Source organism: Paroedura picta, chromosome 3, assembly GCF_049243985.1.
Source record: "Paroedura picta isolate Pp20150507F chromosome 3, Ppicta_v3.0, whole genome shotgun sequence".
Classification (NCBI taxonomy): domain Eukaryota; kingdom Metazoa; phylum Chordata; class Lepidosauria; order Squamata; family Gekkonidae; genus Paroedura; species Paroedura picta.
Genome location: NC_135371.1, coordinates 166,046,069 through 166,060,939, shown reverse-complemented (window position 1 = coordinate 166,060,939; position 14,871 = coordinate 166,046,069). Strand labels below are relative to the sequence as shown.

The 14,871-nt window shown below is 49.6% G+C and overlaps 1 protein-coding gene across 2 annotated transcripts in view; it reads left to right on the top strand.

The window, feature by feature from the left end:
• PPP1R1A (protein phosphatase 1 regulatory inhibitor subunit 1A) overlaps positions 1–14,871 on the top strand; it is an 83,488-nt gene that overhangs the window by 57,713 nt on the left and 10,904 nt on the right. For both annotated transcript variants that reach the window (XM_077329272.1, XM_077329273.1), the window contains exons 3-4: positions 11,619–11,656; positions 13,739–13,802. In XM_077329272.1, coding sequence (XP_077185387.1) covers positions 11,619–11,656; positions 13,739–13,802 — 102 coding nt within the window. The remainder of the gene's footprint in view (positions 1–11,618; positions 11,657–13,738; positions 13,803–14,871) is intronic.

Sequence of the window (14,871 nt, the reverse complement as noted above, 5' to 3'; positions counted from 1 at the left end):
TTCTTGCCATGGGACTCTTAGGAGCACAATGGAGGGTATTTTTCTTCTCATTATTATTTTCAAAAATCCCTCTGCACAGAAAGCTTCCATGGACCACCTCCTCTCACGAAAGAAGAAGGAAACAAAGGACATACCCTCTCTGCTAGCAGCAGATCTGCTTTTGGGAAGAATGGGAACTGGCGAGAGTTAAAAATTGGTTATTAATTGGTTATTAATGAGCTGGAAGCCCCTTCCTGGTTGGGAATCCCTGGTGTAGGGTCTGGAGAGCAAGGGAGTAGGCTGCAGGGAGTTCTAGTGAAGCTAGGGGGCACCCAAACTTCTAGGAAAGTTGTTGTTAGGTGCGAAGCCGTGTCCGACCCATCGCGACCCCATGGACAAGGCTCCTCCAGGCCTTACTGTCCTCTACCATTCCCCAGAGTCCATTTAAGTTTGCACCTACTGCTTCAGTAATTCCATCCAGCCACCTCATTCTCTGTCGTCCCCTTCTTCTTTTGCCCTCAATCGCTCCCAGCATTAGGCTCTTCTCCAGGGAGTCCTTCCTTCTCATGAGGGGGCCAAAGTATTTGAGTTTCATCTTCAGGATCTGGCCTTCTAAGGAGCAGTCAGGGCTAATCTCCTCTAGGACTGACCGGTTTGTTCGCCTTGCAGTCCAAGGGACTCGCAAGAGTCTTCTCCAGCACCAGAGTTCAAAAGCCTCAATTCTTTGACGCTCGGCCTTCCTTATGGTCCAACTAGGAAAGTATCCCTTTGTAATTATTATTGTTTAGTCCGTGACAGCTCTGATGGGATTACTTTCTCCTTTGGATCAGAACCCCTCGGGAGCCCTCAGGAAACCCTGGTTGGGAATCCCTGACCTAACCAAATGGCCTTCATGCTTCTGAGTTAGGGATGCCAGCCTCCAGGCGGGACCTGGGGATCCCCCAGATTTACAACTCATCTCCAGGCAACAGAGACCAGATTCCCCTGGAGAAAACGGCCACTGAGAAGGTACTGTTTGGTTTTTATACCCTAGTGAAGTCCCCCCCCCTCATCAAACCCCGCCCTCTGCAGGCTCCACCCCCAAAGCCTCCAGGTTTTTCCCATCCCGGAGCTGGCAACCCTATTACAAGTACCAGTAAGTATCCACGTGGGAGCTGTCGGGCCCTGATTCTCTATAAACTGCCCTGCATCCCAGCAGGAATTCCACACTGTAAACCTTGAGTTCTGTTGGCACCAAACTCCCAAAAGGACACGGGGTTGTGTAATCAGAGAAGGTGGAGATAAGGAAATCCGGGCCAGTGAGTGAGTGTTTCAATGGACATTCCTCCATATAAGGAAGTCTGACAGGCCGAAAACGTTTTCATCCCAGGACAATCTTGGCCTTAAAACGGAAATTGGGAACGTTGCCAGCCTTTAAAATAAATCGGATGACCCCGGCTACGGAAAAGATCGTTTTCTTTTCTTAATTTGATTCTTCTTTTTTTCTAAGTAGGGCAGACGAGAATATTCTATTGTGTCTCTTTTCTTTTTTCTTTTTCTGAAGTAATACCCAATCTTCCCTTTTAAGGAAAGCTTAATTGAGCGTGTGGTAGCATAGCAACTTCAGACAGTTTCTGGACGAGCCGGCAATTTTTTGTCCCTTTTTGATCTGCATTCGCGCCTCATTTAGGGGATGGATAAGACATTAGTGGTCATGGGAGAGGAGCCTCCGGAATCCGTTAGGAGGAATTAAGTCGTTCTCGCCTCTGTTAACACCACATGGGCACAGTGTGTGAGCCGTTAGGTGGGCTATAACGGATCTGAACTTGCACTCAATGGACCATCCTGTCCTATCCCGAAACTCTGATTGAGTAATCCTTGGGTAGAAGAAGAAGAGTTGGTTCTTATATGCCGCTTTTCCCTACCCAAAGGAGGCTCAAAGCGGCTTACAGTCACCTTTCTCTCCCCACAACAGACACCCTGTGGGGTGGGTGAGGCTGAGAGAGCCCTGATATTCCTGCCCGGTCAGAACAGTTTTATCAGTGCCGTGGCGAGCCCAAGGTCACCCAGCTGGCTGCATGTGGGGGAGTGCAGAATCGAACCTGGCGTGCCAGATTAGAAGTCCGCACTTCTAACCACTACACCAAACTGGCAGGCAGTGCTGCCCTCCCATGGGCCAGTGCTCTCATTCAGTATGAGGATGTTTCATGTGTACAAAACTGGACTGCCTTGAAGGTGGCCTATCCACATTTTGGGTTATTTCACCCCGAACTATACGACTAAGCAGCAAGGGAGGACGGTGGTGTAGACTGGATTAAGTGAAATTGCTTATTTTTATGAAGAAAGCGCTGGAACATAAATCAGGCTGAAATAATGGGGGGAGGGGGGGACACTCTGTGTTTAGTTGATTGCGCAGTCCTCTTGTTCAGCTGTTAGATGGAAAGAATAGTTTTGCAAAGGGTTCATAATCAGTTTGTAGGAGACGAAGCATTCATGTTCTCCTCAGAGCAGGAACGAAGTTGGAGAAGAATCGCTTCATTCAACCTGCCCCCCCCCCTAAAAAAAAAATTCCAATGAAGAAGAAGAATAGTTGGTTCTTATATGCCACTTTTCTCTACCAGAAGGAGGCTCAAAGCGGCTTACAATTGCCTTTCCTTTCCTCTCCCCACAACAGACACCCAGTGAGGGAGGTGAGGCTGAGAGAGCCCTGAGATTACTGAAGAAGAAGAAGAGTTGGTTCTTAGATGCTGCTTTTCTCTACCCAAAGGAGGCTCAAAGCGGCTTACATTCGCCTTCCCTTTCCTCTTCCCTGTGAGAAAGGTGAGGCTGAGAGAGCCCTGATATTACTGAAGAAGAAGAGTTGGTTCTTATAAGCCCTGATATTACTGCTCAGTCAGAACAGCTTTCTCAGTACCGTGGTGAGCCGAAGGTCACCCAGCTGGTTACATGTGGGGGAGTGGGGAATCCAACCCAGCTCGCCAGATTAGAAATCCGCACTCCTAACCACTACAGTGTAGAGCCTCTTGTGGCGCAGAGTGGTAAGGCAGCCGCCTGAAAGCTTTGCTCATGAGGTTGGGAGTTTGATCCCAGCAGCCGGCTCAAGGTTGACTCAGCCTTCCATCCTTCCGAGGTCGGTAAAATGAGTACCCAGCTTGCTGGGGGGTAAACGGTAATGACTGGGGAAGGCACTGGCAAACCACCCCGTATTGAGTCTGCCATGAAAACGCTAGAGGGCGTCACCCCAAGGGTCAGACATGACTCGGTGCTTGCACAGGGGATACCTTTACCTTTACCTTTAACCACTACAGCAAGCTGGCTCTCAATGGCTGCAGGAATGCAGCAAAACAACTGACCATTCTCCTGCCTTCACATGCCTTTCTCAGAACGCAGTAGCGTCCATGAACCATTCAGTCCCAGATGGATACCGGTCCCTGGCATTGGTTCTGTTTGGGTCTGAATTTATCACAACCCTCGAGAGAAGAGTCTGGAAGAACCCACAAACCTCTGAAAAATATGACCAGAGACTTAATGTAGTTATGTGGCCACTATAGGGCATAGACCAAGAGTGGCCAAACAGTGGCTCTCCAGAGATCCATGGACTACAATTACCGTGAGCCCTTGCCAGCTGCCGACAGGCACTCAAGGTAACTGTAATCCATGGACTTCTGGAGAGCCACCCTTTGACCACCCTGGCATAGTACAACTTCACCCACTTGCCTCTAAGCCAGCCTTTGTCAACCCTTTGACTATAGAGAAGCCCCTGTAATATTTTTCAGGCTTCAAGAAGCCCAGGAACCGGGCTGGAAGTGATGTCATCTGGCCACGCCTCCCTGCCACACCCAAGAAAGATTGCGGAGGGGGAGACAAAGGATGGGGTTGAAGGCAGGAGTAGGCACCCAGGCCCCCTTTCACAGACACAGTGACCACGCGAGAACACCACCCCCAGGTCCGTGGAAGTGACCAGTTCCCTGCTTTCACGGCAATGCTGGGAGACGCTTGTGGCCGAGTCCATTTGTCAGGCTATGGGGGGAAGGCCGGGGAACCCCCAGGGAGCGCTCACTGAGAACTGGTTAAGAATCCCTGCTCTAAGCTAATCAGTTCAGGGCATCCAGAAACAGGTTTATTTGTGAGGAATCCGATTCTTGGCCTTCCGAAAGCAAGACGAAGGCGATATTTCTCGGTTCTTTGAAAGAGAGAGTTTGACGCACGGTTCCTTTGAGCCCAGGAAGACTCTTCAGGGCATTGATCTTCGTGGACTAAGCCAGAGATCTGCCCCCTTAGGGAGCTGTGGTTCTGTTCTGAACCAATTATGACTCACCAAAGAAGAAAGTGGAATCCTTGCATTCAGGCCTGCCGGAGGCAGGGTGTCAGAATAGCCAGGGTGGGAAAAGAATGGGCGGCAGAGAGAGTAATGGGGCAGAAGGGCTTTTTTAGAGAGATTAATTATTTCTTATCGTGAGGCCTTGTGTGCGCCATTTGCTAATAAAGGAGCTTGCAAAAAGCAGTATTTGGGGTGCAGAAATTTTGTGGCTCATTAATCAGCATGTCAACGGTGGGTAATATTATACTGTATAGTTAGTTTTATGCAAATAGGTTTTCTTGTACTGGCTCTTAAATCTCTTGCTCTGGATTTGTGTTCATTCTGTTTACTTCATTTATACCCCACCTTTCTGCCCCATGGGGATCCAAAGTGGTGTACAACATTCCCTCCTTTGCCCTTTTATATTCACAACAATCCTGTGAGGTAGGCAAGGGGGAGAGGGTGCGACTGTCCCAAGATCACCGAGTGAGCTTCCGTGGCAGAGTGGGGATTTGAACCTGGGTTTCCCAGATCCCTATCCAACACCTGAACCCCAGGGGTGTCCAAACAGTGGCGCTCCAGATGTCCATGGACTACAATTCCCATGAACCCCTGATGGCATCTGCTGAAGGGGCTCATGGGAATTGTAGTCCATGGACATCTGGAGCGCCACAGTTTGGGCACTCCTGCACTCTACCTATGGTCCATTTATCCATGTAGCAAATGTTATGGGCCCCAGGGGCCCCACACGGTGGCTCTCCCCCATGAATTAAGACCATATCCTCTCTCCTTCCCCCTTTGCCCTCTTTAAGGACACTCAGAATGATACCCTTTTCGATTGTGGGGCAGGGCATCTGCCCCCTATCTGGCTGTTCCTGCCACAGCTGTACTCTGCTAGGCCCTGCAGATCCTTAAACCTCTCCTGACTATATTATGCTTGGTCTGGCTATTACTCCTGGTTGTTTAATTAGAAAAGGTTGCTGATCCCTAGGCTTTCTTATTACCTGCTGGAGCTTTCTTATTACCTGCTGGGGAGTCCAAGTCGGCACTGCATTATTGCATCCAGTCCAAATTCATTGCTCTGTTTTCAGAGTTTTACAGAGCAAGTTGGATGGAACCTATTTAATATATCCTAGGCAAAAGTCTCCCCCTCACACACACACACACACACACACACAAGCTTGGTGGCAAAAAGCAGACTGGGGTGAGGGAAATCTCACTTGCGCTTGCCTGCAACATGCACTCTGCTCTCCCATGCCAATCGCAGCTGCAGTGAATGTTTTTTTTTTTTTAAATTCCCATCGCCTGCCTCAAGCCCTCCTCCTCCTTCCATCTGCCAGCGGGCACCTGCATTTGATGTTCAAATGGAGCAGAGATAATTTGAGAGCCAAAAATTTCCACGCTCCCTTTTGGGGTGTGCATTCCAAACCGTACTTTCCACGGAGACCCAAAAGCCCGCTGGAGCGGAACGAAAAATGTGTTTGCTAAAGGGGGGGGGGTGCAAAGGCGCCACCGTACGGAGGTGCCATCAGTGTGCATAAATATCGAATCCGGCACTAAGCCCCTTGCAATTAGCATCCTGGGAAGTCAGATATCTGCCAGGGTGTGCTCATCAGCAAGGTGGCGGTTTTAAAGAAGGCTGAACCTTAATCGAGGTCCGCAATCAAACGTAGGGGGCAATTCTGGTTCAATTTGGCCATTTTTAGTACTGAGCCTTTCTGATGGTTTAATGATATTCTGTGAGTTCAATGTCTAGAGAGGCGGCATATACATTTTCCAAATCAATAGTACGGCATGTTAAATAGTTAAAATGATACATGTTAAAAAAAGGGATTAAGGTCCAAAAGAGGGACTGTTTGATGTGTTTGGGTACCGCATGTTTTCTCAACCTGGGGTTGATGGCCTGGGAAGGGTTTCCCAAATGGGGAAAGTGATATCGGGCAGTGATATCAGTGCTCTCTCGGCCTCACCCACCCCACAGGGTGTCTGTTGTGGGGAGAGGAAAGGGAAGGAGATTGTAAGCCACTTTGAGCCTCCTTTGGGTAGGGAAAAGCGGCATATAAGAACCAACTCTTCTTCTTCTTAATTGATTTCATTTTGCGTTTCTTTCCTGCTTTTTCTTGCATGGAATACGGGGCGGTATCTGTGGTCCCTGGTTTGATCCTGGCAATAACTGTGAGGTAGGTCAAGTAGGCATGCTGAATAGTGCACTTTTAATCCACTCTAAGTGCACTTTAATGACTGTTTGCAAATACATGTTTCTATTTTTCACAGTAAAATTCAGTCGTAAAGTGCATTGCAAGGGGATGGAAAGTGCATTGTTATTTAGTATGTGTAAAAGTGCCCGGATCATGGATTAAATGTTTTTAAATTTAAGCCTGTCCACTTTTTAGCAGCTCTACCACCCGAGCTTTCCTCCATCTTGCACATGCTGTACCTTGTTTTTCGCTACCCAAATGCGTCTCAGAGCCGCTTACAATCGCCTTCCCTTCCTCTCCCCGCACCAGGCACCCTTGTGAGCTAGGTGGGGAAGAGAGCTCTGAAAGAACTGTTTTGTGAGAATAGCTCTAAGGGAACTGTGAGACCCAAGGTCACTTCTCTAGCTGCATGTGGAGGAGGAGGGGAGAATCAAACCCAATTCTCCAGATTAGAGGCTGCCTCTTAACTTCTACACCCTCCTGTCTCTACGGTTTTAGTGGCCTCCAATTGCATTCCCTTCCCACAACTGGCACCTTGTGATGTCAGTGAGGCCAAGGGAGTTCTGAGAGAACTGAGTGGCCCAAGGTCACCCAGTTGACTGCATGTGGAAGAGAAGTGAGGAATGAAATCCGGTTCTCCTGATTAGAGGCAGCCGTTCTTAACCACTACACCCCATTGGCTTTAGGGTTGAAGTGGCTTACAACTGCATTCCCTTCTCCCTTTCCACCAGAGGAACCTTTGTGAGGCTGGTTTGGGCTGAGAGAGCTCTAAGAGAACTGTGAGTGGCCAAGGTCACCCAGCTGGCTGCCTGTGGAGGAGGAGTGGGGAATTAAATCTGATCATATTAGAATCTGCCACTCTTAATCACTACAGGGGTGAGCAAACGGTGGGTCTCCAGTTGTCCATGGCCTACAATGACCATGAGCCCCTGCCTTGGCAGGGGCTCATGGTCATTGTAGTCCATGGACATCTGGAGACACACCATTTTAGCCACCCCTGTGTGACTAGTTCATGCTGTCTGATTGTATACTATCTGCCAGGATTTCCTGTTAATGACAGTACCTTTTGTCAGGGTTTCGTCCTCGATTGTGTGTGTGTGTGTGTGTGTGATATGGAGCCGGTTAGCCTGGGACAGCCGAGCTTCTATTTCTGTGTTCCTAAAGCAGCTGCCTGTTTCCTTTTGCATCGCACTGATATTTCCATACATTCTTATCAGGCATCTCTGCAGGCTTATCTGAGCTGGTCTTATCTATTCTCCCTTCCCCGGGAGACAGCAAGACCTTTCGTGGTCCTTTCGGCAGGTTTACTCGAGAGCGCGACAGCAAGGCACCCCCAGGTGTGTTGCTGTTTGCATAGGGTGGACGTGCAAAAGGGCACAGAGCATTAGAAGAATGTATTGATTCTTGACTGATTTTATTTTAAACTTCCTTTTCTGCCTGTTGGGCTGGGTGAGCTGCTGAGTGATGGGCTGCAGTGGTTAAGAGCAGCGCCTTCTAATTGGGTGAGCTGGGCTTGATTCCCCACTCCTCCCCTGCATGCAGCCAGCTGGGTGACCTTGGGCTAGTCACAGTCCTCTTTCTCTATCTGAAGGAGTCTCAAAGTGGCTTACAGTCGCCTTCCCTTTCCTCTCCCCACAACAGAGGTAGGTGAGGCTGAAGGAGCCCTGATATTACTGAAGAAGAAGAAGAGGGATCAAGGGACCAAGCCTTATGAAGATAGGTTGAGGGACTTGGGAATGTTCAGTCTGGAGAAAAGGAGGTTGAGAGGGGACATGATAGCCCTCTTTAAGTATTTGAAAGGCTGTCACTTGGAGGAGGGCAGGATGCTGTTTCCACTGGCTGCAGAGGAGAGGACACGCAGTAATGGGTTTAAACTACAAGCACAACGATATAGGCTAGATATCAGGGGGAAAATGTTCACAGTCAGAGTAGTTCAGCAGTGGAATAGGCTGCCTAAGGAGGTGGTGAGCTCCCCCTCACTGGCAGTCTTCAAGCAAAGGCTGGATACACACTTTTCTTGGATGCTTTAGGATGCTTAGGGCTGATCCTGCGTTGAGCAGGGGGTTGGACTAGATGGCCTGTGTGGCCCCTTCCAACTCATGATTCTGTGATTCTATGAGGTGGTTCTTATATGCTGCTTTTCTCTACCCGAAGGAGTCTCAAAGTGGCTTACAGTCGCCTTCCCTTTCCTCTCCCCACAACAGACACCTGTGAGGCAGGTGAGGCCGAGAGAGCCCTGATATTACTACTCGGTCAGAACAGATTTCTCAGAGCTGTGGGGAGCCCAAGGTCACCCAGTTGCATGTGGAGGAGGAGCGGGGAATCAAACCCGGCTCACCAGTTTAGAAGTCCCTAATCACTACACCCAAAGAGCTCTCTCAACCCCACCTACCTTACAGGGTGTCTGTTGCAGGGAGAGGAAAGGAAGGCTACAGTAAGTCATTTTGGGACGCCTTCAGGTCGTGAAAAGCGTGGTATAAGATCCAATTCTTCTTCTCCCCCCATACAGGCAGGGGCTCCTGAGAGGCAGGGGCTCATGGGAATTGTAGTCCATGGATATCTGGAGGGCCGCAGTTTAACTACCCCAGGTAGACAGTACTGATTTTGACGGACCAAGGATCCAATTAAGTATAAGGCAGTTTCACGTATGTACTCGTGTGTGTGTTACAGACGCCCCGGCTTGCTGATCTCTTCGAAGTCCCATTGTCCCTGCTTAACTAAGGGTTGCTAACTGGGTCAAAGGGACTCCTTGAATCTGGGCTTGTGCTAAGGCCCTCCCTGCCCCGATTCAGTACAATTCATCCAATATTGCACCCAGTGCGTTTGCAGGGTTAGTTCCTGGTCGCCTGTTCAGGGGCAGAACAAGAGGAAATTCGCAGGATCTTTTTAGAACAGTTTCTGGACCCACTGCAGTCGAGGAGGGAGCCGGGGAGTCCGGCAGAATCCCAGTTCCCATGGCAACACTCGGTGATGTTTCCTGGGTGACAGAGATGCTCCGAAATTGGGTACCCTTTGCAGAGTGTGAAATAGAGGGGGCCTCCCCGAACATTTTCCCACTTGGCATTTTGGGAAGGCAGGGGTGCCTTTTGCAGGGCAAAATATTCTCCCCAAGCCCTCCCAATAATGAAAAGGTTCCTCTCGGATTTGAGTTTGCTTGTCGCCTTTGTTTTCGTGGTCTGCCGCCTCCGTGGCACTGTGTTTCAGGGGGGGTTGGCTTAGGGAACTGGGTCAGCTTTATCCCAAGGAGTAGACACCTGGGAAATTCTGGCCCACTGGGCCTCCTGTCACAAATGGGATGATGTCACAGCAATGACGGCCAATGAGAACTGGCTGCATGCAGGTGTCACGGAGGGGCAATCGTGAAGCCTTCAAGAAGTGTGGCCGTCAATCTCAGCGAAGGAATATTCTTTCTCGGCTAAGAAATACTTAGGTCAGCTTTTCTTGCAGCCCTGGAAGAGTTTCCCAAATGGGTGGGAGTTTGTTAATGTTAAATATAATTTTTAAAAAACATTTATCGTGATATGACCATATAGCAGTGGTTCTCATCCTTCCTAATGTTGGGACCCTTTAATACAGTTCCTCACGTTGTGGTGACCCCCAACCATAAAATTAGGCAAGGGTTCTTTCACAGAAATCAAACCGAAACGGACCAATGGTGCGAAGATCCATTGTTCAGGATTGTATATATTCTCAGTTCAGTTCTGCCTCTTGTCCCACCATGCCGATCTCGCTCTTTTCTGCTGCTCCAGACAGACGAACACTCTCCCAATCTACCCAGCAAGGCTGTTGTGTAGATGGCACCCCCCCGGCCAAGCTGCTTGACCTGCCACGCCCCCTGTGAAAGGGTTCTTTGACCCCCCCCAAAGGGGTCCCAATCCCCAGATTGAGAATCACTGCCTTATAGGGTCATGTTGACCCACCCACCCACCCCCTCCCGAAATGGCCAATGAGGGGCCTGGAGGGCGTGGGAACAGGTGGGGCCCTGGGTGGGCGTGTCCACAGCTCTGCTTCCCAACCATAGTCTGCATAATCCCACCACTTCTGGGGTTTCTCAAAGCCCGAAGAATGTTTCAGGGGTTTCTTAACAGTCAAAAGATGTGAGAAAGACTGACGTAGGTTTTGTAATGTGTCAGCTAGAATGTCAACTACCAGCTAAATATCTTTTGGATTCCAACGTAGTGGGGGAACTTATGCCTATCTATATAAATTCTGAATATGGCCCAGGACTGTAGATCAAAACAGTTGCACAATGAGGCTATGTACAAGTAAGGGGGATTTTATTTTTTAAAACCATTATTATACTCTTGTGCGGAAAGTGCAGTCTGCTTATGTTTAGGGGCAACGCTGGAGTTGCAGGTGGATTACATTACATTGGTACTCTGCTTTTCTGAACAGATTGGCACTCAGACGGGCTGAGAGCTAGCCGACAAACACAGCAGCAACAACAAAAAGAATTTAGGGGTATGTGAGGATCATTTCAGCCTCTGGCAGCTGATAACCCAGCCTTGTTGCTCCAGAGGCTTTTTGCTGCAGAGGGAGGAGGTAGAAAGAGCTGCAGGTGGATTCGGGCTGGCTGGAGGTGAAGATGCCAACCCACGGAAGTGGCCTTTGCGTCCCTCCATTGGCAGGTGTTTGCAGTCATGATAGCGCATTGTTCCTCTGCCAGGATTGTGGGAAGTGCCTTGGGGGATCTCCGTAACACCATCTGCGGAAGGCTCGATCAATGCGCTCTGGTTCTCTTGGCAAATGTTTCCTCGTTAGGTGCACTGATAGGAGTCTTTTGTAAGTCATGAACCTGCTCTACATCTCAGAGTCCCTGGGAGATGTTTCCTTCCTTCACTCCCGCGCCTGTGAGTGCAGAGCAGAACAGACGATTCCAGACAATGTGTGAAAACAGAACTCGAATCGACGGTGGTTGGTGTGATCGAATGGAAGGCACTTTACGAACCAGGGGTCATCAAAGTGGGAACCAGAGTTGGCTGTTGAACCTTTAACTACGGTTTGGCATAATGTATGAATAGAGACATCTTGACATAATCCTGGTTTCATCATGGCTTCTGCAATGCCGTGACTCTACCCAGGGACGATCCTCCAGATTAAACTGTTCTTTTTCTCTTTCTCCCCACCCATGATCTCCCCACAAATGTATCTCCTGCATCCAGAAATTGATGAGGATCGACTCCCTAACCCTCTGTTGAAGGTATGTGCTCTTGTTTTTCTCTTGTGTAACTTGGGCCCATCGCAAGCAATGCGGTGGTAAAGCTTATTGTGGAAGGCACAAGTATTTGCTTGAATGTGTCACTCTGTCCCCCTCAAATAACCTGCCATGTGCTGGTTTCTTATGGAGAAAGGGGATATTGGGTAGGGGGGAGTTCACACACATAACACCTGCTTGCACCTTGCAGTCCAGATGAGCAGGGGGTTGGACTAGATGGCCTATATGGCCCCTTCCAACTCTAAGATTCTATGATTCTATGACTTCACTGCTTGAACCAGTTCATAAAATACCCAGAAGGGTCTTTAACTCTGAATCGAGAGATAAACCATGAGCAACTTGGCGATAAGTGTATATGCTGGGTAGATTCCATTGATCCATCAACAGAAGGTACTGGCGGTTGCAGGTCTTCCCTACTTGCTCCTAGCTGCCAAAATGATCCAGCTGGGTCTATGCTTTTCAGAATTTGGAAGCTAAACATGGTTGGCTGTGGTCAGTACTTAGGTGGGAGACCACCAAGGATGACTGGGGTTGCTGTGTGGAGAAAGGCAATGGAAAGCCACCTCTGAATGTCTTATGTCTGGGACACTCAATGGATGGGTGGTCTTCTTCTTCTGGTAGCCATTTCAATCACAAGAAAGTTGTTCCAAAGCCTCCGGACGGAGCCCCGCCCACAAGAGGAGGCATTGGAATCTTCAGCAAGCCTAAACTCTGCTCTATTAACCAAATATCTTGGGCTCAGCTCCAGCTCCCAGCCCCACACAGCCTCTTGCACACGCTCCCTCCGATCCTCCTTCCCCTACTACATATTGGCACCCAAAGTCAGCAAGAAGGAGGTCAACGCCAACCATGATGGGGCCAACGAGCTCTCAGGGGGGGCCAGGTTGGGACTGTTCTATCTGGCCCAGCTCCTCCTCCCATTTCCTGTCTTATCTGGGTGGCTGTCGGGGCCACTCTTGGAGCTTTCGCGATGGTTCCTTGGAGTGCATGTCAGCGGAGTAGCTAAACAAGGCACTTCAGAGACTAGTACTGTTGCCTACACTTCTTTTTGGGTGGTTGTGCAGTGGCCGTATCTTTAGTCTGGAACAAGATGTATAATTTCTTCCAAAAAGTTGTTTGTAAAAGCCACTTGGGGTCTTCATTGGAGAGAAAGAGAGGCAGAGACAGACAAGACAGACAGACAGACAATAGGGGTGCCAGTCTCCAGGTAAAGGTGGGAAAGAGAGAAAGGGAGGGAGGGGGAGAGAGAGGGGGGGAGGAAGGGAGAGAGAGGGATGGAGAGGGGGGTGAGAGAGGGAGAGGAAGATAGGGAGAGGGAGGGTGGGAGTGGGAGGGAGAGAGAAAGAGAGAGTGAGAGAGAGAGAGACTGGAATATCACATGGCCAGGAGCAAGCAGGAGAAGGCTTTTCCAGCCTCCCAAAGATGGAAACTTTTGTGGAAGGGTTGCCAACCCTGGGCTAAGAAATTTCTGAAGACCTGGGGTGGAGCCCAGGAAGGACAGAGTCTGAGGAGGGGGAGAAACGCAGCAGGAATAGGATTCCATCCAGTCCACCTTCTCAAGCTGTTTTCTTCAGGAAGCTAAGCAGGGTTGGCCCTGGTCAGCACTGGGAAGGGAGGCCACCGAGGACATCCACGGTCACTATTAGCCTGAGGCACGCCACAGCAAGCCACCTTGGAACGTCTCTCATTGGGAAAATGCAGCTGCATCAAGAAGAATCAAACTGCTGCCCCCCCCTACTGCCCCCAAATTCCTCACCACCCCCAACTGCCTCAAAATTTTGCACCAACCCCCCTGGATCCTTCCACTGCCCCCCCCCCCATGGGGGTACCAACCACTTTGAGAACCGCTAGGTTAGACTGTTGTTTTCTTCCCCTGCAAATCCTTTCCTTAATTACAAAGTAAACTTTTCCTTAGAAAGAAGACCCTCCTGGGTCTGTACTGGATTATTTCCATTGCAATTGACTTACTCTGCTAAACATCCAACTGGTCTGCGGCTGTCTGTTCTCTGCCATCGCTCCTTAGGAGTGAGCGGTCTGTAAAGCTGTCGCCTTTTGTTTCATTTGCAGCCGGGTCTGTCCATGTCTCCGCGGCAGAGGAAGAAGGTCTCCCGCACCACGCCTACCATGAAAGGTAACCGTGTGACTTGTTTGTCCAGCACAGGGGTAGCCAAATGGTGGCTCTCCTGAAGTCCATGGACTACAATCCCCAGGTGGCAGGGGCTTGTGGGAATTGTAGTCCATGGACTTCTGGAGAGCCACCTTTGGGCCACCGCTTACCTAGTGTGTGCATATTGATTCCACTCTTCCTCCATGGTGACACCGGAGGTTTGCTCTTCATATTCATTCATTCATTCATTCATTCATTCATTCATTCATTCATTCATTCATTCATTTATTAGATTTCTTACCCACCACTCCCATACGGCTCGTGGCAGGTTACAAATGTCTACATAAGCCCCACTAAAATGCCCATTAAAACCCCAGACAAAATTACAACAATAAACAACAACTTCCTCTCTTTACCCTAACAACAACCCAACGAGGGAGGTGAAGCTGAAAGACAGTGCCTGGGGCAAGCTCCTCCAGTTGGCTTTGTAGCAGAGGTGGGACTAGAACCCCTCCAAAGCCTCACCCAACAGCTATTTTGTAGGCCTCTCTGCCCTGGAGAGCCAGCGTGGTGGAGCAGCTAAGAGCGGCGGACTCTAATCTGGAGAGCCAGATTTGATCCCCCACTCTTACTCCAGCTGGGTGACCTTGGGCCAGTCACAGTTCTCTCAGAGCTCTCTCAGCCTCACCTACCCCACAGGGAGTCGGTTGTGAGGAGAGGAAGGGAAGGCGATTGTAAGCTGCTTCAAGATTCATAAGACCTGCTGCGTGACCTTGGGCCAGTCCCAGTTTCTCTCAGAGCTCTCTCAGCCCCAACTACCTCACAGGGTGCCTGTTGTGGGGAGAGGAAAGAAGAGGTGTTTGTAAACCACTTTGGGACTCCTTCTTGTAGTTTAAAAAAAAACAGCTCTTATTATTATCATATCCACTGAGAGCAGGCTGGCTCTCAGAGGGAACCAAAGAGAAATGACCATTGTATGACCACTGTAAACCCAAATATGCAGCATGTTTGGCAAGCACATGAAGCCACATTGCACCATATCAGACAGGGGCCAGGAAAGGCCAGCTCACCAGACCCCGGATATATGCTGTGT